The 21,329-nt window shown below is 53.2% G+C and overlaps 1 protein-coding gene across 1 annotated transcript in view; it reads right to left on the bottom strand.

Moving 5' to 3' along the window:
• Positions 1–3,281: 3,281 nt before the first annotated feature.
• The window catches only part of EPHA10 (EPH receptor A10), a 42,521-nt gene continuing 24,473 nt past the window's right edge, over positions 3,282–21,329 (bottom strand). Inside the window, exons 5-16 of the mRNA XM_049821219.1 lie at positions 18,295–18,419; positions 15,882–16,044; positions 14,366–14,474; positions 14,045–14,100; positions 12,503–12,628; positions 10,771–10,956; positions 9,946–10,007; positions 9,621–9,824; positions 7,616–7,765; positions 7,212–7,405; positions 6,941–7,105; positions 3,282–6,403 (exon numbers count right to left, since the gene is read on the bottom strand). Coding sequence (XP_049677176.1) covers positions 6,289–6,403; positions 6,941–7,105; positions 7,212–7,405; positions 7,616–7,765; positions 9,621–9,824; positions 9,946–10,007; positions 10,771–10,956; positions 12,503–12,628; positions 14,045–14,100; positions 14,366–14,474; positions 15,882–16,044; positions 18,295–18,419 — 1,655 coding nt within the window. The 3' untranslated portion in view covers positions 3,282–6,288. The remainder of the gene's footprint in view (positions 6,404–6,940; positions 7,106–7,211; positions 7,406–7,615; positions 7,766–9,620; positions 9,825–9,945; positions 10,008–10,770; positions 10,957–12,502; positions 12,629–14,044; positions 14,101–14,365; positions 14,475–15,881; positions 16,045–18,294; positions 18,420–21,329) is intronic.

The following is a 21,329-nucleotide window of genomic DNA, read 5'->3' as shown; positions in this document are numbered from 1 at the left end:
CCTAAAAAAAAGAAGAAATGTGAACTAGTGAGAGTTGCATCAAATTATTTCTAAATATTAGTGTTTGTGCAGTGTCTGCATTTTAGATGCTGGCCATACACTGCTTTCATTTACTCAATTAAACAATTAATTACATGCCTTGAGCACAGTAACTCTGCAGTGTTTTCCCTCTGCTCAGCAGCATCCGCACACTTCACAGCAACACGTATATTGGACTGACAATTGCACTTGTATTGACAGCTCCGCACTGTGAGCACTTCCAAGGTTATCTGGTCCTCTGGGTGACAAGAGGGATTCCTGCCTGCCCGAATGGCATTTGGCCTGACAGGCCAACCGATGGACTTTTCTATCCACAAAACACACATGCTGTATTAGTTGAGTAATGGTTTTTTTCCCCCCTAACAAAGTGTCAATAACAAGAAACCACCATCCTGAGTTCCACTGTTGCTGCCACCTCTGTAGTAGAAGCAAAGGCTTTCATTTTAGCACCATGCTCTTAAATAAAACAATGCATCATTTCACACCTTGCTGCTACTAAAACTATTCCTTACCTGACACCTGCTACCCTTGCTAAAGTAGCACTTCTCATCACGACGCCTGAAATGACCCACAAAGACAAGCCAGGGCAGAATTAGTGGTTGTTTTTACTTCAGTATTTAGATCTCTCATTATTGCAATCTTCAAACATAGTTCAATAAATACAAAATTAACAAAAATGTCAATAGATCTTTATTACCATTTATTATTATTATTATTAATTATTCCAAACCAGCTGTGATTCCCTGGAGATGTCTGACTATAGTTCAAACATGAAATGTACACAGTGTCCTTTATGATATTATATTACATTTGTTTCAAGCTTATAAAAATATATATTGACTTCTCAAGTATGTATTTACAGTATATAACACACAGTTAATGAATATCAAAAAGCATCTGGAGATGAACCAACTTGATTCCAGTTTTGGTTTCATGCATGGGGGGGGTGTTGCAGGGTGCCGGCGATGGCAAAGCCGCGTGTCCTGCTTGCAGCGAGCAGCGCCACGTCGAGCTGCGGCTGGCGCTTCCCCAATTCTGGCTCCAGCACATCATTCCTACCCTGGTACTGCCTCAGGCCTTCAGTCATCCCTAGGGATGGGAGGCACATCCCTTGTCCCCCCTCGCTCACGCACCCCTATAGCCCCACGGGGTCTGATCCTGCAGGCGCTGTGCCTCGCTGCACAGGACGCAGCGCACGGACCGGCTGTCCAGTTAGAAGCCGTCCTTCTGACCTCACGGAAAACAAGGCGCAACACGGGAGGGGAGACTGGGGGACCGCAGCCGAGGGAGCTCAGGGGAAAGGGCTTCTCCTGCAAGAGCCTCACCTGCGGAGCGGAGCCGCAGCGAGCAGCAGGAATTGCTCTCCAGCCACCCCAGGAGAAGCTGTGCCGGGCCTTTTCTCACCAGCGGAGAGGAACATCTAGCTGAGATGTTCCCACGAGGAATACCAAGCAAAGCCCAGAAACAGGTTTCCTGCTACTGTATCAGGGCAGCAAAGTGCCCCATCCAGCCTCCCAAACGCTGGACACCGGGTCCGTGTCGCTGCCCTCCCAAAAGCACCCAGCCCTTGGCTGCTGACAGGCACAGCCGCCGCGCTGCTCTTCCGGAGGAGACGCGATGGGAACAGCATACTGCTTTACAGTGCCAGGCACCGACAGCCGACGGGACACGCTGAGGGATCAGGGTTGCTTTCCAGGTGCTTCCCCTCCACGCAAGAACACCCGACGGTCCTGTCCGCACATGAGCTTAGACACACACGCTCACTCTGCTCCTCCAGTTCGTAACTGGCCTCCACTCTGCCTGAGCATCTAAAATCTAATCCTCTCATAACTGTATCTATTAGCTCCAGCAAAGCCCACAGATTACAAAACATTCGTTCTTTTTTCTTCTCTGAACAAGCCAATTAACGCTACCGCTGCTGCAGAGAAGGTGAGTGTGCTCGGGCAGTCCTGAGCCCTCGTTAGCTCCGATGTGATCAGGGCTTCCCCACAGCCAGGGGAGGAGGAAGAAGCCTTGCACTGCGTCAGAGGCTGGAGGGGCAGAGAGACTGCAATTTTTCAGGCATTTCCCTTGGTTGAGCAGCTTCAAAACAGCATTGCTAATTAATTCAATTATAAGGCATTGAATACTTCCCCAAAGAGGTGCTGAGAGAATGCAAGTTAATTTTAAAATCATAACAACAATCTATAGCTTAATCTGCTCATTTTATTATCTTCAGTGTTGATAAGGAGCTCAATTAAAAGTGTTTATCGTTGCAACAAGCTAGGCTAGAAAGCATACTTCCATTATGTGCTTTTTCTTTTCTTTCTTGAAGGAGAGGCCAGGAAAGCAAATACCTCTTGCTTCTGCTGAGTTAGAGCATGGTCCCTTCCACAGAGCCATGCTGTCTAAAAGAAACAGCTTTCTGAAACACCACATCCAAGTCGCTCACCAAAGTCAGAAAAGTAATTAAACACTGAATTTCTTTGGGGAATACCTAGAGAGACTCAGACAAAGAAATTACACCTTCAATTCTGATTGTGCTAGAGAATGTAGTATGGGAGCCTAATTCAGTGGGGGAAACACTAAAGGAATGATTGAAAGATGGTCTCATTTTCACTTGAGTACTCTAGCACAGAGCGAGCATCACACGATTACACAAGTAAATGGCGCGGGAGGCTGCAGGGCTGCCAGCCCCCTACAGAGCTCAATTGCTGTGGGAGGGCAGGGACCCCCACACAGCTTCCCAAGGGACCCACGGCTCCCGACAAGCCACCGGTCACCGCAGCCCAGAGAAACTACCATGACTCTAGATAAGCTGTGCTGAGTTTCCCTCTCTCCAGCTAGCGCAGAGCCAGCCCCTCCTCACAGCTGTAACTTTGGAGACAGGGTCTGTTCTGGGGGGTCCAAGAGGAACACGTTGCTGCCTGCTGACGGCCAGGTCTGTTTCCCGGACTCCGAAGCACTCTGTCACCTCATCACCAAGCCCTGGATTTCCCCAGACCAACTTGAAAGCAGCTGCACCAACCTGGAGCCAGCCCGTCCAGCAGTGACACCCCAGCGCAGCTCCCTGCATCCCGATGCAGAGGCTGCTGGAAATCCCGGTGGACAGGACAAGAGCAGGGAGATGGGGGAGAGGATCAGGAATCAAGTTGGTTCAACTCCCTGCCTGAAGAACGATAATATACTTTCTCTATAGATAAAATGTAAACATAAAGAGCATACAAATTGCACTTGATCCTTGGGATCTGGCATTTCTACCCAATGAAGGTTTCTGTTCACCATTATTACTCTTCTTGGTGTGAAACAGCAGGATTGTGAGTGACCAACCAGACCGGACAAGGGCCAAACTTAAAGACAAATTATTTGTGTTAGAAAACTAACCAAGTGATATCGGGGAATGTTGTTTAAACTGCAGAGGTGGCAGGAATGAGAGAGCTTGTTTACCCCGGAGAGCAGCAAACTCCCCAGAGCGCGCCCGGCACTCGCCCACCGCCAGGCACGCTGCCGGGACAGCTCCGGGTCCCGCAGGGCCAGCGTTCCTGCCTCAAGCTCTGCGCACGCGTGTCTGTGCTGACTCGCACTCCCATTCGTGTTTGTTACCGGGAGCTCAAACCCTGCGTAGGGGAAGGTGCCCTTCTCTCCGCCAGCCTGCACCGCCGGGGCTGCGGGACCAGGGAGCCGCCGGGAGTGTGTGGTGCTCACCACGGCATTGCCTGGGAACACCGGCACAAGGCAGAAAATCGATCAACCAACATCAGCTGGCACCTTCTTGAGACCACTGGTTGGTGAAGTTCAGGCAGAGAGTTCTGATCTCTAATGCAATCAAGCTAAAATATCTGAAGAAAGTGAAATCTTGTCAGTCTTGAGCACTCCTGGACCCAGCCTGGCCACACACCTGAGCCAGAAGAGCCCAAGGGCCGGTGAAAAGGAAACCACCACTAATGAGGCTTTACTAAGCAGAAGCCGGATCCCTACGGTAACACGTTCTGCAAAGGCCAGCGGGCCCCGGACAGCCACCAGCACCTATAGTCACGCCGCTCTGCCTGACCACGCCACCGGGAGAGAAGGAAGATGCGTGGGCAGGGCAGGTGCCATGCCGGCCCCGCGAGAGGCTGCCTTGGGGCCCTTCGCTCAATCGTCATTTAGATCCTCACCCTCTCAGAGCAGGCTAATAGGAGGATCTGACTCAAACAGATTTCCAGCCGCCCTGTGAACATCTCCCACAGCATTTGTTCCCTTTGTAAATCTTTGCCTTTTATCATTAATAATTCACTTGCAATACTTACAGATGATAATAAAAGGCCTACAAAACTCTGTACAAGGCTGCAAAGACCCATTTAATTAACTAACTTCAAGGAAACTTGTATTATTAAGCAGATGCTATTTATGTCTTCCATCAGGGATCAGGCCTGCATCAGTAGGAACTGCCAGCGTGCAAGGCAGGCAGTACCGCGCTACCGTCTGCAAGAAAATAAAGTGCTGATGTGCCCTGGTTTGCCCAGATTGCACAGCAGGATTTCAGGGATCCCACGGATGTAATGGTCAGTTCTGCCCAAGGTCCGGCTAGGGTGTGCGGTCCCTTCAGCGCAGCCCGCGCAGCCACCTCAAACGCCCAGACCCGGGGTGCACCCACTGCAGAGGCTGTGGGTGCTGTGGGGCACGCTGGCACCGCAGCCCTCTGGCACGGACCTCCGCACAGCCATCAACCTGCAGTGGAAAACTGCTGCCCTGGTACAGCAGAGCGGGACACTCCAGGCAGACTGCTGCCCTTCCCTTCCCTGCTCCAGACGAGGCACGGGGCAGCCGGAGGAGGAGGGGAAAAGCACTGACCACAGCCGAGGTGGTCCTTCCTTCAGTGGCCAGGGGCACACTGCCAGAGCGGACACGGGAAGCATCCCCTGAAAGCACAGCCATGCCCGCTGTCTCTCTGATCCCAAACCAGTTCCCAGGTTTTCATCCCATTTCTGGCTGAACTGGGAGGCTCCTTTCTGCCACTGTGGGTTGAATTAGTGCTGCTCATAAAACCTTTTCCCTTGCAAAAGCTTCCAGACCTAGAGAGGGAAGAGCACGTGTCCATCTACTGCTGTGAGGCAGAGCGGACACCTCTGAGCAGGATGCTCCAGCTCAGCTGACAGCAGGGAGTCCCCAGGCTCTGGCGTCAGCCCACAGCTGTGGGCACGCAGCGACGCTCTGCCTGCTTTGCTCCGCAGCCTAGGGACAGCAGCCAGAGCCCATCACAGCTGCCCACGAAGCCAGCGAAGGCAAGATGCGGGATGCTCTGCCCACAAAACTGCAAGGCGGGAAGCAGGGAAGAGAGGCTAAAGTAGCAACAGATGCTTTAGCATCAGTCCTGCACCGGCAGCAGGTCTCTCTGCCTGTGGGCTCAATCTGCATGTGGGCAGCAGCGTACTGCCTGTTGTTGCTCTAGTCTGTACGTTCTCGCCTCACCGCTGGGCTGCAGCAGTAAAACGGGGGACCAGGACCTGCACAAAAGGCAGCGAAGGCTGAGAGCATCAGCGGGGCAGCCCAAGGACTCCACTGCTTGACCTATTGGCTACGGCTCTCTTCAAAGCTTTTCATTTCTTCCCCTGAAATTGTCTTGCCAAGAGAGCCTTAGAAACACTCAGCACCACTTGCTCTGCGCTTTAGTGGAGAATATTTGTTTTTGTTCACCAACTGTGCTGTCAAGACTCAGTGAAGTAACTCTTAGAGCAGAAGGGACATGGCTGGGAAACAGTTTCCTTCAACATAGCAGATGGGGAAAGTCACCTTCCAGAAGTTGGGCGCTGGGTGTGAGCTGTGCTCTGGTCTCTAAAAATAAAAGCAATAAAAGCTCCTTGTGGGGTTGCTAGAACATGTCAGCTTGTATAAAAACACCCATGGATTTTGCTAGTAGGATGATAGATAGGAAAATGCTGTCAGCTCTGGATTAAGACAGTGCACAAACGTCCATCCACCCTGTTAACCTAATTACCATATGAAATGGCATCATTACAGTTTGACTCATCTTACAAAACAGTGCTAGGGAGAGCCACATCCACCTAGGCACACCGCGTGTGTCCCAGGAATCCTTGGCTTCCCCGGCACAGGGGACAGGAAGCCCTGCTCTCTTGCCACATGGAATGACTTTGCTTGGCAGCAGCCCAGTGATTCCTACATCCCACCCGAAACCACGAGGTTTCAGAGATTTGGTCCGGTTCGGGGCCGGCTGGCTGTCTCCTCCCCGGGAGCGCCGGGTCAGTGCTCTGCACCTCTGCGGGGACTGCTTCACACCTGCACGCCTCGGCCATGCATTTGTATCACCTGGGCCCGGAGAGTCTGGATCCCACTCAGGATGGTCTTCTGGTGCTCCGCCAGCGTGATCCCCAGGCTGAGAACATCCCTGCAAAACGAGCCCCGCATCAGCCATGAAAAACAAGCCCTAACTGTAAAGTGCCCCGACACCAACTGCTCCAAGGCAAGGGCAGCACAGCTTTCAGACCTGCCAGAGTAAGAAATCCCCAACCTGTTGTCCCAGCCAAAGCAGTACGGACCCTGACTGGGAATCCAGGGGTAACACGAGCCTGCAGCACGCCAGGCGTGTGACGGCTCCTGATCCCGCCACCCTGTGCTGCCTGCGTAACAGGTTATCAGTGAATTGCATTAGATTTGACTCTGCTTTCTGGAAGGGACAGGCAACACTACTGTTGTCAGAAATGAGAGGTTAAAGTCTCAAACTCCAGGTTTAAATCTCAGCTTAAAAAGTCAGCAACTGAGATGCACAACACATGCAGGCCAACCCACACCAGCGAGCTCTTACAGACGTGTTTTGGAATATCCGTCCTCTTGTTTAGTGACACCTGACTGTAACTGCAAAGCAGAGCTCGCTCACAGTGCACCCAGCAACACGCGGTTATAGCCAGGAAACCAGTTCACTTACTGGGCTGTCATCCGGGCCACCGATTCCAGGTAGCAGTAGCCCGCAGCGGTGAAGTTGTCTTTGTACCTGCCCATGTCTATCGCTTCCAGCCACTCGCCTACGGAGCTGAAAGACGGGAAGGCTGAGAAGGTACGCTCAGTGAGGGGGATGGACGTGCTGTGGGACCTGCCAACAAAACGGGGCGGTGAGAAGGGCGCGGGGCACGGCACACCTGAGGTGGGAACCGGCAGGCAAAGCAGAACAACAGGCAGCAAGGCAAGAGGGTGGTCACCTGGTGCATGTGGAGTTGGGGCACTTTGGGGGCTCCGGGCTCTGCACCAACTTGCTCAGGATGTTGTGGATGTGCGAGAATTTGGGTCTCTGGCTGCGGTCCTTCTGCCAGCAGTCGAGCATGAGCTGGTGAAGGGGTGGCTGGCAGTTCACCGGGGCGGGCAGGCGGAACCCGTCCTCCACAGCCTTCATCACCTGCAGTGGCAGGAGGGTGGAGGAGGTGAGGAGACGGGGCCAGGCGCTGCGATGCAGATCGCAGGCAAACCCCTGGGGCAAACCTCCCTCCTCACACCCCGCCTGGGGAGCAGCAGCAGCTCCTCCAGCTCCGCCGTGCACCGCGGAGCCACTTGCACACCATTAGCAACGGCAACGTTGTCATCTACCGCGCGGCCGCCGGGGACTCACGTCCTGGTTGGACATGTCCCAGTAGGGTCTCTCGCCATAGGACATGACTTCCCACATGACGATGCCGAAGCTCCACACGTCGCTGGCCGGACTGAAGTGGTGATACTGGATGGCTTCGGGGGCTGACCACAGCACCAGGCTCTTCCCACGCTGGACAGGCAGAAGGGGAGAAATTACGTGCTCGCACAGCGGGACATAGCCGATGCACGCGATTCCCGGGCGGCCGTTCATCGTGCCCTGCCCGGCACGAGCAAGCCCTCATGCCACAGGCAGGTTTAGTACGAAGAGAAAACTTTTGCCTCAGTTTGTTTTAAAATGGCTATGCAACTGTACGCTACATGGGAGTGTGAGTCTTGAAATATTAATGGGAGAGGAGAATGTCTCTGGGAAGAGCTGATGGCATTTTATACATTAATATTTAATGAAGACCGTTTCAGAGCTGCACAAACACACAGTCCTTTCACCCTGGCTTGCTCTCCTGTAATTAGCAATCCACACCTCGGCATCTGCAGAGCCCTCTGGATGCAGTAGGGGAAGCAGGTGACAGACACCACAGCTAATTGTAATTAACAGTGGGGAGACCTTGACCCCAAAGCCACAGCCCTGCTGCACCGCAGTGGGAGAAGCCAGGGCTCCTGCTGGGCTCCCCATCCCCCTCGCTCAGCGGGCTGCTCCGTACCCAGCGGCATGCCAGCGCCAGGGCAATTCTGCTCGAGCGCTTTGCGGCACGACAGCCACGGCTGAGCTACGGCTCTGCAGGCAACGCTCACCATGTCCAGTGAGGGGGAGTCACGCTTTGCCAGGGACTCTTCAGGACACTAGTGCTCTCCCTATGGAGCGCACTGAGCGTCCCTCCCTGCAGCTAGTGGTAACGGCCGAAAAAGTTTTCCAAGACTCTTTCTGCCACCGGTCTGCTCAGAGTTGGCAAATGACTGCAGCTCCTGGCAGAGCACGGGCCAAACCCTGCAAACAGGCTCTTCCCCCTGGGACGCCCATACCCTGCACCGGGACACAGGCACCGCGTCCCCGCAGGCAGCACACATCAGCTGCTGCCTCCTTGGCACTGCCCAATGCTCCCTGCAAACATTAAGTGCTCATTTGGTTGAGGAATCAAAGCTCTTTAAAATATTAATGCCCAGTTAATGTGATGCGCTAACAGCCCTGGCTGATACCGGCAGATGCAGGGTACCAAAAGACATACAACTTATTGTTCTGCAGTTAAAAATGCGTTGAGGCACCCTCATGTGAAACGCACCAAAGCAGCGTGTGAAAGAAGAGGGGAGAGAGAGCCGGCTCCGGCGAGGGGCTGTGGGGGTCTCGGGGGCCCACAGGGCGCCTGCCCAGCCCGGCGGGCAGGGACGGCCCCACGGCTCCGCACCCAAGGGCTGCCGGGCAGCTTCTCCAAGTGCATGCAGGCACTTGGGAGACACGCTGGCTAGCAGAACTGACGAGGCGTGAGTGTGAATCAAGCAGGACTTACGTTCTTAATTGAAAACCATGAATTTCATGACAAGTGATAAAACAGACATAAGGAACCCTGAGGCTGCCAGGGCTGCCTCCAGCCACCCGCTGCCTCTCTGCCAGTTTCTGCAGATGCGTGCAGGGCTGTGGCCAGAGGAAGAACGGTGCCGGACGGCTCCTGTGCAGTTCCCTGGCTAAACGCGTTTGACTGCTAGCTGAGAAAGAAGCTGTTAAGATGCAGAGCCCACATTCATACATGAGGAACGAAACAGGAGCCTAGGAAAAATACTGGTTCTGGAGTAGAATTGCTGTATGTCTTATTAACTCCACCTGTGGAAGCTAGCTGGCTTTGGATTTGATCCTTATTCGGCATTCAGAGCAGGCTGCAAACCTCTCTAGTGATGCCAGGCCCCAGTCCAAGCACTCCCAGCCATGGCTGTGCAATGCAGCCAGGGAGATCCACCTCTGCAGAGGTTTTGTAGCCGTTCTGTCAGCATTTTGCTTTCAGGGAATGTTGACAATAGAATTTGGAAATGCAGCTTACCGTGGTGGAGAAGATGGTCTCCATCTTATCTTCTTGCGGCCGTCTGAAACCAGTTATTTTGCAAGCCAGGCTGCTGTTCACAAGGACTTTGTGGGCAGCAAGGCTTTTATGTATGTAACCCATCTCTGCCAGGTACTTCATGCCAGAGGCAATCCCCTGCAACATGCAAACGAGCTGGGTGGCCGTGAACTGTCCCTCGTGCTTCTGTAAAAAAAAGAGGTGGCAAAGCCAAAGGTAAGTAATGCCCAGTTCAAGGGGGCACCGCCAGCAGAGCCCAAGCGGGTGGCAGACCCCTGCAGTTACCACCGGCTCCCACAGCACTTACCCTGAGAAAAGAGTCCAGCACACCATTCCCCATGTACTCCATCACTATCATCATGGTACTCCCTGCACGGACAGACAAGGAGCACTGCGTGAGTCCTGCCCATTGCTCAGGCAGTTCTAACACTGCAGGTGTTAGAAATCCGGGTGCTAACCTCCAGCATGGTCAGCCTGCACTGCCTGGCTATTAAGGGAGACAAGGACTTTATCTCAGACAGTTTGCAATGAGCAGTACGTCCGAGGCTTTCATGTCGTTCCCAGCTGGGATCACGCTGGATCCCGGTGTCAGATGCTCCTTTTATCAGGACACTGAACCACATCACAAAGGAGGATGGCACTACCCAATGAATGCAAAAGCAACCAGCTCAGCCCAAGACTCAGGACAGAAATACTTCCTTACCTAATAAAAAGGCTAGTTAAAATCAGCACACATGCTCATGTTTCTGTGGATTATATGAATATCTATTTAACTACAGCATCTGCAGACTAGTTCAGAGCACACACTCCCACGAGAGCCGGGAGCAGAGTCATCTGTTTTACTGACAGAACCTCACTTCAATTTGCTTTTATTAAGAGTACACAGTTTTGCTGCTAAGCTACTACCTGGATTTATTCACCTAGCTGTAAGCATTTTATTAATCATCAGAATGCTAAAATAGCTAATACATGAGGAAATGCCCAATTTCCAGAGAGCAACAGTATTGCACCTTCAGCACCAGGTCATCACTCCAAAACAACAGCTTTAGCACATTGCCTGCACAGCAGCCCTCCTCCACTGCGTGTGGCTCAGGCTGCGCCCCCATGCCGTACAGCCTGGGACCCCCCTTACCTCTGGTGATGACCCCCTCCAGGCGGATGACATTGGAGTGATCGAACTGGCCCATGGTGCTTGCCTCCGCCAGGAAGGAGCGCTGCTGCTTCTCCGAGCACCCTGCCCGCAGGGTCTGGATCGCCACCGGCAGCTCCCGCTTGCTGGGCAGCTTCAGGCATCCCCGGCAGATTTCTCCAAACTCTCCTGCGTAGCAGAGAGATGAGTTAAACAGCATCCGTGGCCACGGCAGGACGTCCCTCACAGCTTCCCTCTAGGGGATATTTTCTTTGCCTTGGGACCACAAAGTGCATTCCTGTAGCACAAGTGATGTGTCTTGCTGTGTAGACAAGCAAGATTTTCCCATCGTTAATCAGAGGATTTGCCAATCCATAAAGTCAGAAACACACGGAGCCCTGCGTGGCTGCAGGTTTCCCCCACAGAGTCTGTTTTACGATCTTCCCCCACCTTTGCTGAACACACAACGCTTCACACCAGTTTAGCATCAGCATGTGATACTAAAAACGTGTGATAATGCAACACAATTTCTTCTTCCTCTTCCTACATCTCTAAGCCATTCTCTCCATGCTCTGCTCAAGTGCACATTGCGCTTTTTCCCATGAAAAGAAGATTAACCCCCAGCCACCAAGTTCATGGTCCCTGGGCCTGGCTCGTTCTGCTTCCCGGCTCGGCACACACAGGATCTGCTTCTCATGGAACAGAGCACGGCAGGGCCAGGAGGGTTTCTGCAGTCTTTGAGGCAGAGTATCCCACTCTGCACAGCCACATGCTTGACACAACAGGAGCTACCAAATTCATAACATAAAAGGCTAATATTGGCTTTACAGCAAAAAATGTGTAGCTATGAAAAGCTTTATTGATTTCAAAGCCAGGTACTTGTTAGGTCAGCAGTAAGACAAATGTACTCCCAAATTCCTTGTATTTAAATGTGTTCCTGACCAATTTGCTTCCGAAAGGTGTGCGGGATTAGTCTCAGCTGCTCCACTCAGCAGCTACAAAGATAACCTCCTCTTCTCCTCAGTGTCCTCTTCCCTTCAACACTGTCCTTTAAGCTGGTGGACAAGCCCTCCCCTCTTCCCTTCCTCCACCTCTTCTTTTTCTGCAGCTGAATTTATCTTTAGGAAAAGAAACGACAAAGAATCATCGTGTTTCCCATGTTCTGGCACACATTAGCAATTAAGGCTCTCGGCCCCAGTGAGGGGATTTTAATTTGCTTTTAAGTTTTAGGCAGTGAAGTTGATGAAAATCAATAAATCATTAGGTTCACATATTTATAAATAGTTTTCATGCTGCTGTCAAACTGCCCAGATGCAGATAATTGCTGATGCTTTCTGGTCTGTGCCTCACTCAGTTGGCTGTACTTAGTGCCTCAGAAAAATAAACGGGAATGCAAAATCAAGCTCCTGAACAAAATACTCACCAGCCCCCCTCCCATCTCCCCACTGCAAGCAGGTACCCTCCCTGAGACAAGAGCAAAAGTCCACACCGCTGATGGTGCCAGAGGACGAGGAGCTGCCCTGGGAGCTGCCGGCAAGGTGGGCAGAGCCTGCGGGCAGCAGCGGGAGCGCCGGCACGCGCCCACGGCACCGCGGCTCGGGCAGGACCGCAGCAGCAACGTCATGGCGCTGCCGTGGCCCTGCGTGCCGGGGCGAGAGGGGAGCGCTCCGGCTGGGCACACGCGCAGCCCACGGCACAGCCGCCGGCACAAAGGGGCCAGCAAGGAGGAACTTGCCTGTCCCGATGATCCTCTCAATTTTAATACTAGCGTTATCCAGCTCTTTGGCAAAGAGGTGCACGGCCTGCAAGGGGTCTTCACAAGTGTCAGGGTCGATGTACGTCCTCCTGGTTGGTATTTTAACTGCAGGAAAGGCAGAAAGAGCGCATGAGAAAGGCTTGGCAGAGCTCCCGCCCACCCGTCCCAGGAAACACCCTCGCAGTTATCCATCTGCAGGTCTGCTGGCAGGTCTAACTTCCCACCTTTTTATAAGCAAAGCAAAAGATTTGGCTTTAAGGTTGCTAGATTTCTCGCGGGATTAAATGAACCTAATCGCTCTGCTCCACTGCCACAACCCCTGGGTTAAAGGAGAGTAGCTCCTTCACTCTAGCGCAGCCTCCTCCTAGACTGAGCCTATCTGCCACCCGTGCTAATCCTCGAGTATCCAAATCATCTCTGTTCCCAAGACCTCTAGGAGAGGTAATTTTAACAATGAACAACAGCCACGTTCCAGGTCCCCTCAACTAGCAGCATGGGCAGCAAAATACCTCCCGCAGGCGCCTACCATCTGCTGCATGGCGAGCGACCCTGCCCGGGAGCACGTCCAGGAGAACTGCACGGAACGAGGCTGACCCGCTTACAGGAGCCCTTGCAAAGCTCCACAGGAGAAACAGCCACCCGCTTGGTGGGGCTTCCGCAAAACCCTAATTCACATTTCCTGAAAACAAACGGCCAAAACAACGGCCGAAGCACATCAGCTCCGCCGCTCGCCAGGCCCCTGCTAGAGCACTGCCACGTCTCCTCCTCTCCCTGGGCAAGGCAAGGAGGACAACGGACGTTTTGCACAAGCTGCTTGGCCCGTCCAGGACCAGCACACAGGCAAACAGCCAGATTGCTCTGGGAAGGGGTCGCACCACACAAGGCTTCCCTTCCACTTTGGCTCCATTCGTCTCCCCAAGAACAGACGGCTGCTGCACTCCCCTTGCCCTGCATAAAAAACCTTCCAGTTCAGCAGCATGAGGCCCTTCAAAGCCAGGTGAAATGGCCAGGCTGCATCCGAGAAGCATGCAGGCTCTGCTGCTTCTGAAATGCTTTGGGGAGCAGAAGAGCACGTGTGCACTTCACGGGCATATGCCAGGAATCAAATAAACTCATCAATCCTGACATCTGAATTTCCTTTGACAACTGTTGTCTGTAAAATTATTGCTGCTCAATAATCAAGAGTAGCCCCAGAAAACAAAGCTGTATTTTCGTGTAGCCGTTTGTGAAAAGCTGATGGAATAATTCATACACCCCGTGGAAAGCTGAAAACATCCCCATTGCCTTTGGCACGGCAGTGACCTGTGTGCAGGAAGGACGGACACTGGCTTATGAAGCTGTCAAGCCCACAGTCCCCAGAGAGCCTCACTGTGCTGAGACCCTGCTCTGGGATAATGCAGGATGACAACACTTCAAAAGGAAGGACTCAGGGCTGCTTTGTCAGGAGCTGGGTTATTAATAGCAATAAATACAGGGGTCGCCACACAGTTGTACTGGCCACGGTGGCCAGGCTTCACTTACAATGGAAGTACAGCTCCTCATCCCCGTCCTGGCTGGCTTTGCTGTACCCACACTGTCTGCAATGAGAGCGAAGATGCACACCGTTATCTGGGCAGCAGCCCCTCGCTAGGTATAAAAGCCTCAAGTCGCAGCTCAGGCACAGAGTCCAGCCCCACGGCTCGAGGAGCCAGCACGTAGTTTAACCCAGCTCCCACGCTGAGAGCCAGCGCTGCCCCGTGCCTCCAAGAGCCCCCGCTGCGGGGGCTTCGCTTCGGTCCGCTCCTCCTCCCCTGCCCCAAACCTCCTCGGTCCATGCCCCGGCTCAGCCGCGGCTCCGCTCACCTCCTCCAGACCATCATGCCAATCACCATGGACACCAGCACCGTCAGCCCTGCGATGGCCACCACCGCGATGATGAGGACGGGGTTCTGCTCGCTGGAGGCCACTGTCACTGAGGGAGGCAAGCAGAGCGGGTCGGCAACGTGCCCTGGGGCAGGTGCAAGGCATGGGGCAGCCCCGGCTGCTCCTCCCAGTGCTGACCTGTGTCCTCCAGCAAGGCTGTGGGACAATTCACCTGCAGCGCCAGGCTACACTTCACCATCCTCACAGCAATTCACATTGTGGTTGTTTTAAAAGCTCGAGCTGGTGCAATCAGACCAACGTGCAGGGCTACACTGCAGGTGCGGGCAGAGCAACCCCAGCTCCTGCCACACCAGGCTCCTGGTTTTGTTAATCAGCACCGAGGAAAGGTTTCTGTTTATCAGAGAGACATATTAAAATTTATGGCTTACAAATAGTTTTCCTTCATCACATTAATCCCTTCCTTCCTGCTTTTGCAAACAGGGGTATTAGAAAGCTAAATTCTATATAAAATTTTTATTGGCTTCAATTCATTCTGAAAATGTCTTCTGTGTGGCAAATGGATGCAATTTAAAGCCCTGTTAAACACAATCTGTGGGAGTCGTACTGAGCCAGCCATTTCAGGGCTTTCATTTCTAGCCAGGGTGGATTATTAAGCTGAAGCCCTACCATCTCTCCAAGTCCTCTTTTAGTCAGTGAAATAAGATGCTTCTGGACTATAGTTATGAATGGAAACTGAAAAGGAAAAGCCCCAGCAAATAACACTGGTGCTGGCTGACCTTACTCAGCCAAGCGGCTAACAAGCCAAGTGTCTCATGAGCCAGGACAGCAGTGGGGGTAAGCAGTTATCTCCTATCTGGGGCACACATCCAAGGCCAGCTGGATCCAAGGCTGGCCTTGCCTCCTCTGCTGCAGACGGTGCAGCTGGCCACCCCGTCTGAGCAGCGCCCGCTGTGGGCTGCACAGCTTCGCAGACATGGGCAGGATCGTGCCCTTGGCAGTTACATCAGCAGGGAGCGATGCTCACTCCCTTCCAGCACCTGGGTGGTGGCCCCACAAAAAGGACCTGCTGAGTTCTGTTCTGGCACCAACATCACACCAAGTCAAAACAACCCTCAGTCACTCTTGCTCTGCTAAGCACTTTCGTGGGCAATCCAAGTCGAAGAGCAGAGACTGTCGCCAGTCTCTACACCAGAGAGGAGCCAGAGACTGGCTGCCCTCACTGATGCTGCACTCAGAAGAGTGAGGACAGACACCTCCAGGACAGGCAGGCCAGCAGCAGCAGTTTTGTTAAAATCAAAGAGGAAAATGCAATTAAAAGCAAGTCCTGGGAAGTACCTGCTCTTAGGCCCGGAGCGGCAGAACCAGAGGAACAGATGCTGCTCCACAAAACCAGGAGCATCTGGGGCAGGAGCAGCAGCATCCCCACGGCTCGGCTCAAAGAGCCTCACGTCTGCAGGTGCGTGCGTAAGAGAAGACGAGCCTTGCCAACACTTACACTCTGCCAGCGTCTCCACTTCAATACTAGGGCTGTAGTTTCCGTAGTCCGGCGAGGAAGATGTCCGGATTTGGAAAATATAGAGGGTGCCAGGCTTCAGGTTATTGACCGTCACGGCCGTTGACGTGGTTTTCACAGTTGAGTAGCTTTGATCTCTCTGATCCTGTGAAATAATGAGATACCAGAAATCTAGCTGGACTGACAGCTGCGCCACAGAGCAGGCGCTGCACAGCTGTATCTTTGCCTCGCCTCTGGGTCCCATCAGGACAGTCTATCTAAACATAAAGCCTTCAACAGAAAGAAACATTTACTAGATGTCTCATTAATAGAAATTGCATGGAAAGGTCACATGAAATAGCAGATGGAGCCAGGTGATGCGCTATGAAGGCAGGCAGAGGATGGGGTGGTGGGGAGCCGCTGTGCCACCCTGCATGGCTCCTCTCCTCCTGCCTGCCCCCACGCTGGGGCTCGGCTGCTGGTACCATCCTGCCCCCTGCTACAGCCGCCTGAGCCCTGCAGTAAATACACACGTATTAGCACGCACTGCGTAATCAAAGCTGGCAGGCGGGTCTGCCAACAGTCCTGGTCCCCGGGATTTTACTCACTTGCCCAGCAATCAACAGATCCTTCCGCTGTGACTAAGGGAGAGTGCGACGGGCAGCCCCCCTCCTGCAGCCGCTGATGGAGACAGGGAAGGCAGGGTGGGCTCTGCCCGGCTGGACGGCCAGTGGGACCCCTGTGCCTCCAGTTCCCGTGGTTTGCATAGCAAAACAAGTCCCAGCACCCCCTAGAGCTCCCGCAACGCTTCGTGTGCCACTGTGCAGCCACTATCGGAGATCATTTTCTCAGCCACGTCAGGTACTTCCGAACAAACTTCCTGGCGAGAAGATGAGGCCGGTGTTGCCACAGTCCCAGACTGGTGTTATCTGAGGGCACTTTCCACAGCCTCAGCCTCTCTCGGATCCCATGCGCACACGCTGCATCCTCATGATGCCGGAGACTAGCCCCGATGAGTGTCCCAGCCCTGCGACCTGGCACGGGCGCAGGCAGCAGCCCTTCACCGCACCGCTCCCAGGGCCAAGACAGCGCTGTGAAATGTATTTTCCATTTGATATGCTTTCCCCCTTGAATCTCCACAGTTAAAGAATGGCTTTAAAAGCAAAGATTAAGAACTAAGTTGATTTTTGTGTCAGCATCAAGAACCTCGTTTCAGTCAATAACTGCTAAACTATAGTTTGAATTCCCTACCCAAGCAGGATGTTTCCTCATTTCATATGCCCTGAGTATCTTGTTGCTGCAGCCCATTTGCACAGGACTTACCGTCTCGGGCTTCAGCATTCACCCTCACCCACGGATTCCTCCTTTCAAATCTATTAGATACTGAAAATGACATTAATATGAATCAGCTTCAAGGTAGCTTGTTTCTAAATACAGAACACCAACATGTCACCTGCACAGTTTGCTTGACGTGTAATCAGTTTCATAACGAGCCTGAGCACACGCAGATAAGGTAATTTGCGGAACTGTGTCATAAACTGCATTTATTTTGATTTAGAGCATTGTCCCTGCTCTCTGCCCACCGGTATTTCTTCTAAAATTCTCAGCCTACCACACCTGTCAAATAACAGCTATTTTTAAAATTAAGAGACTGTCAGAAAAATGTTTGTTTGTGTCCCCTCCTGTGTGGAAGGCCACTCACAGCTCACTTAAATCACAGATTCAGCAGCCCTCCGTCCTAAACCAGTGAAGACCACAGGGCCCAACACTTTCCCAGAGAGCAGGCTATGAATACAGGTGTTAACTCGTCAAAGATTTAGAAACCCAGTATGGTTTAGCAGTCCCTGTCTAGCTGGCTAATGGCAAGCACTCAAACCTCAGATTATTAATGTCCTTGAAAAAAGCCAGCCAATGCATTAAAAAAAAAAAAAAAAACAAAAACAAAGAATGAATGAAAATTATTAGCTTTACTGTTTCTCCCAGGGAGATGTCAACATTAGGACTGGATGAAATCTCGTTGCGCAGATGGGTAAAAAACCCACTAATCAACATAAACTCTACAAATAATCCAAATTTCCCAAAACTTGCATAAGCTGATTGCATAACGCTGTTGGAGAAGAAAAGACCTTAATGGCCCCCATTTGAAGCACTCCTCTTACTTTCAGGTGCCAGTAAAACCTTCACGACAGCACCGTCCCCAAACATGCATTCCCTCCCTTTCCCACCGCTCAATCTTCACGCGGCGGGTGGTGGACTGCGACCAGCAGCACCAGCACATGCAGCACCCTCCCCGGCACACGCAGCAGCCCGCGCTCCCGAGGGGCAGGTCCGGCTGGCGAGGGAAATGGCCAGGATTCGGCCGGGGGGGGGGGGGCTGGGGCACGACCGAGAGCCAGAGCCGGTCCCCAGAGCCTACCTTCTCGTAGTACTTGACCTCATACTCGGTGCCGTTGGCGGTCGGGAAGCCCGGCTCCTGCCACGACAAGGAGACGCTCTTCTGCTCAACTTTATCCGTGCGGATGTCAGTGACAGGAGTCGGCGCTGAAAAATCAGAGGAAAGCAGCAGGTGACGGTGGTGCTGCCGGGGGCAGAGCATCCCCCCTGCTCCAGCAGCGTACTCTGCACCCTCCCTGCGGCCAGCAGCACCCAAATCCCACTGCACCAGCCCAGCACAGCCTGCCAGGTCTGGGGCAGAGCCCCGGGGACAGAGCCTGTGACGCTGCGTGCCACCACACTTCGGTTGCTTTGGTTCTGAACAGCCAAGTAAGTGCAACCAGCAGATCACAGGTTCCAAGGAACTTTATCTCTATCCTCTTATTCATCTGGGCTGCGAGTCACACGTCAGCCTGAATGTGTTCAGTTGTGGTAACTTCATTTCTGCTTCTGCCCTGTGATGCCACAGTAAAAGCTTCAACAATTTAAACAGCTGAAGAGTCTGCTGCTGCTGCAGATACCAGTTCCCTCTCTCTGAATCAGGATTGAAGCAGGGCAAACTCCAGGCTGGTAATCATCCAATGGGAGAAGATGGTGGCAAAAGACAACGGCTTTGTAATCTGTGGGCAGCTAGTAACGCTCTGACTGAAAACAAGCATAAAACCCTAATTGCACGGCGCTGCAGAGGGGTCTGAGCACCAGCTAACGTTCAGTACTCTGAACCGGCTGCTAAGGATTTCTGGGAAACACAAAATACAGTCTTTGAACAGGAGGGCTTGTAGGACGTATCAAGGCTTCTCCAGCCGCCTCCAGCCACGCTGGCACAGGCTTTGCCCCACACCACTCCGGACAGCCGGGAAGATGGGAGAGCTGCCCGCCCTACCCGCTGCCGAGCACATAGCCTGCGCCCCAGGAGCTGGCTGTTTATTTCTAGTTAGCACATGCTGCATGCTGAATCTTTCTCCCTGGCATGCGTGCTCCCGTTTAGTTCATCCCACTATGCAAGATGCATTTGCCAACTATTCCCATTTTAATCTGGTTTGGCTCCAGACGAGCTGGCTTCTCCAGCACGCAGCAGGCAGCTCGCCGTCCCCAGCTATCCGCAGGCTCTCTGCCTGACACCTTTGCTGTTCGCAGCAGCAGAGAAGGGTCTGCCCGCCTTACCCTGCTGTGCTCATCCCTGCTTTCCCAGGGCCTCCTCCGCACCGTCTCCTCCTCCGACCACCTTCTCCTGCCTTCAAGCCGCTGACCTGCGCTCAGTGCCCGTACAGCTCCCGCAGCTGACAGGCAGCAGCACTGTCTGCGCCGGGCTCCCGGCCTGCAGGCAGCATCCCAGCAGCTCCTCCGAAAGCCTCTGCCTCCTGCAGCAGTGGAAAGCCAGCTGGACCTGTCGGACTGTCTGCAGCATCTCAGGAGCCAGCCAAGGACACGGCATCCCCTGACTGCCCAGAGCAAGGCAGCAGCGGCTCAGACGCGGTGATCTGCCCGTGGCCAGGGCATTCAGCAACAAGGAGGAGGGAGGAAGGGACTGCTCTGCTAGGGCATCAGTGTCTTTGCTGCAAAGGTACTATTCAAGAGAGACACTACATATTTTAGTAGGGAAAATAAACTTTGTACCTGGTGCCTTGATAAAAGATTCTATTGCAGCCCCTTGCTCTGCTTTGGATTGATTAGAGAGAAAATTAGGATTGATTAGAAAAACTGACCTCACCAGTGGCTGAATACGCCAAGTAAGGTCTTCACAGCTCTCCTGGGGCAGAGCCACAAGCTGTCCTGGTCAGGAGGCAGAAAGTCCCCTCTCCAGCTGAGGAGAGAACAGGGAACAGCAGAAAAGCCTCCCATAACTGTGGCTTTGCGTGGCCCAGCCTGCCCTCAGCAGCCATCAGCCTGGCCACGGCTGGACGGCACAGTCCCGGCACAAGGAAGAGTGGTCCCTGGATCACCCCGGGAAGCACCAAGGGCCAGAACACACCAAGGCGAAGGGGCTGCGGTGACCAATTCACCCGTTTACACCAGCAGCCCTGCAGCAGGCACAGTGAAAGCTGCATGGGGAAATCGGCTGCTTCTAGCTTGTCCCACTTCTCCATCAAATCAGGACATTTGCTGGACCCTGACTAACCCACAGAGACTCCTGTGGAGAGGAACAAGTCCCTGGAAAGTAAACTTAAGTATCTGTGAAATTTTGTATTTATTACTTAGCTCATTAATCTTTGCTGAAGAAAAAAGTCCTTCTGCTGTTTTATTCATGATGATCTGCTCATCGATTCCAAGTCCCTTCGGCTTCTGCTGAAAGAGCGGGAGGACCCGAAGGGCAGCCGGGAGCTCCCGCGCTCGAGCGAGCTGACAGCCCCTGCCCACAGCTCCCTCTGCCGCAATCTGGCTGAGTGTCGTTTCGTGTTTTTAAAAGTAGTTCTCCGAGTAAACACACTGGCCCCAGAGCTGACCTTTAAGGGGATACCAAACTGTCCACATGTAAAGAAGGGGAAGCAAGCTCACCCCGGCAGCACGAAGCAAGGCAGAAAGGTTATTAACGCTCCCACCAGGCCAAGCGGGACAGGACCCCTTTCGGACCTTCCGCATTTTTTGGCCAGGCTTTTCACACAAGGGAGGCCTGAGACTCCTCCAGCACGGCAATCCCACGGCGCACGTGGTGCTGCCATCCTCCTCACACCAGTCTGTACCACAGCACATGGGAAACGGCCAGCGCCAGCAGCACCCGTGTGCGGCAAAGGTTCCCCTCCTCTGCCAGAGACCTTCAACTCTGCTGGTACCGTCAGGAAGCCCTGTGCCCTCTCGAGGTGCTACTTCAAACACCAATAATGAGTATGACGGTATTTGCACCAGTTTGGCACGCTTTTGCTCCAAACCCAGCAAATTGCTCCGTATTCCCATTTCATCAGAGCCAGGTTTAGGCTAGCACAGGCTGTAACATGGCATTTGCTGCTGGGGCGGAGTGGTGAGAATGATTTTCATATGCAAGAAGTGTTTCAGTAAGATGAGGGGAAAAAAAAGAGAAAT

The sequence above is a fragment of the Accipiter gentilis genome, chromosome 17, assembly GCF_929443795.1.
Source record: "Accipiter gentilis chromosome 17, bAccGen1.1, whole genome shotgun sequence".
NCBI classification, from domain to species: Eukaryota; Metazoa; Chordata; class Aves; order Accipitriformes; family Accipitridae; genus Astur; species Astur gentilis.
The sequence above is the reverse complement of the archived record's forward strand: the minus strand, read 5'-3'. Positions and strand labels throughout refer to the sequence as shown.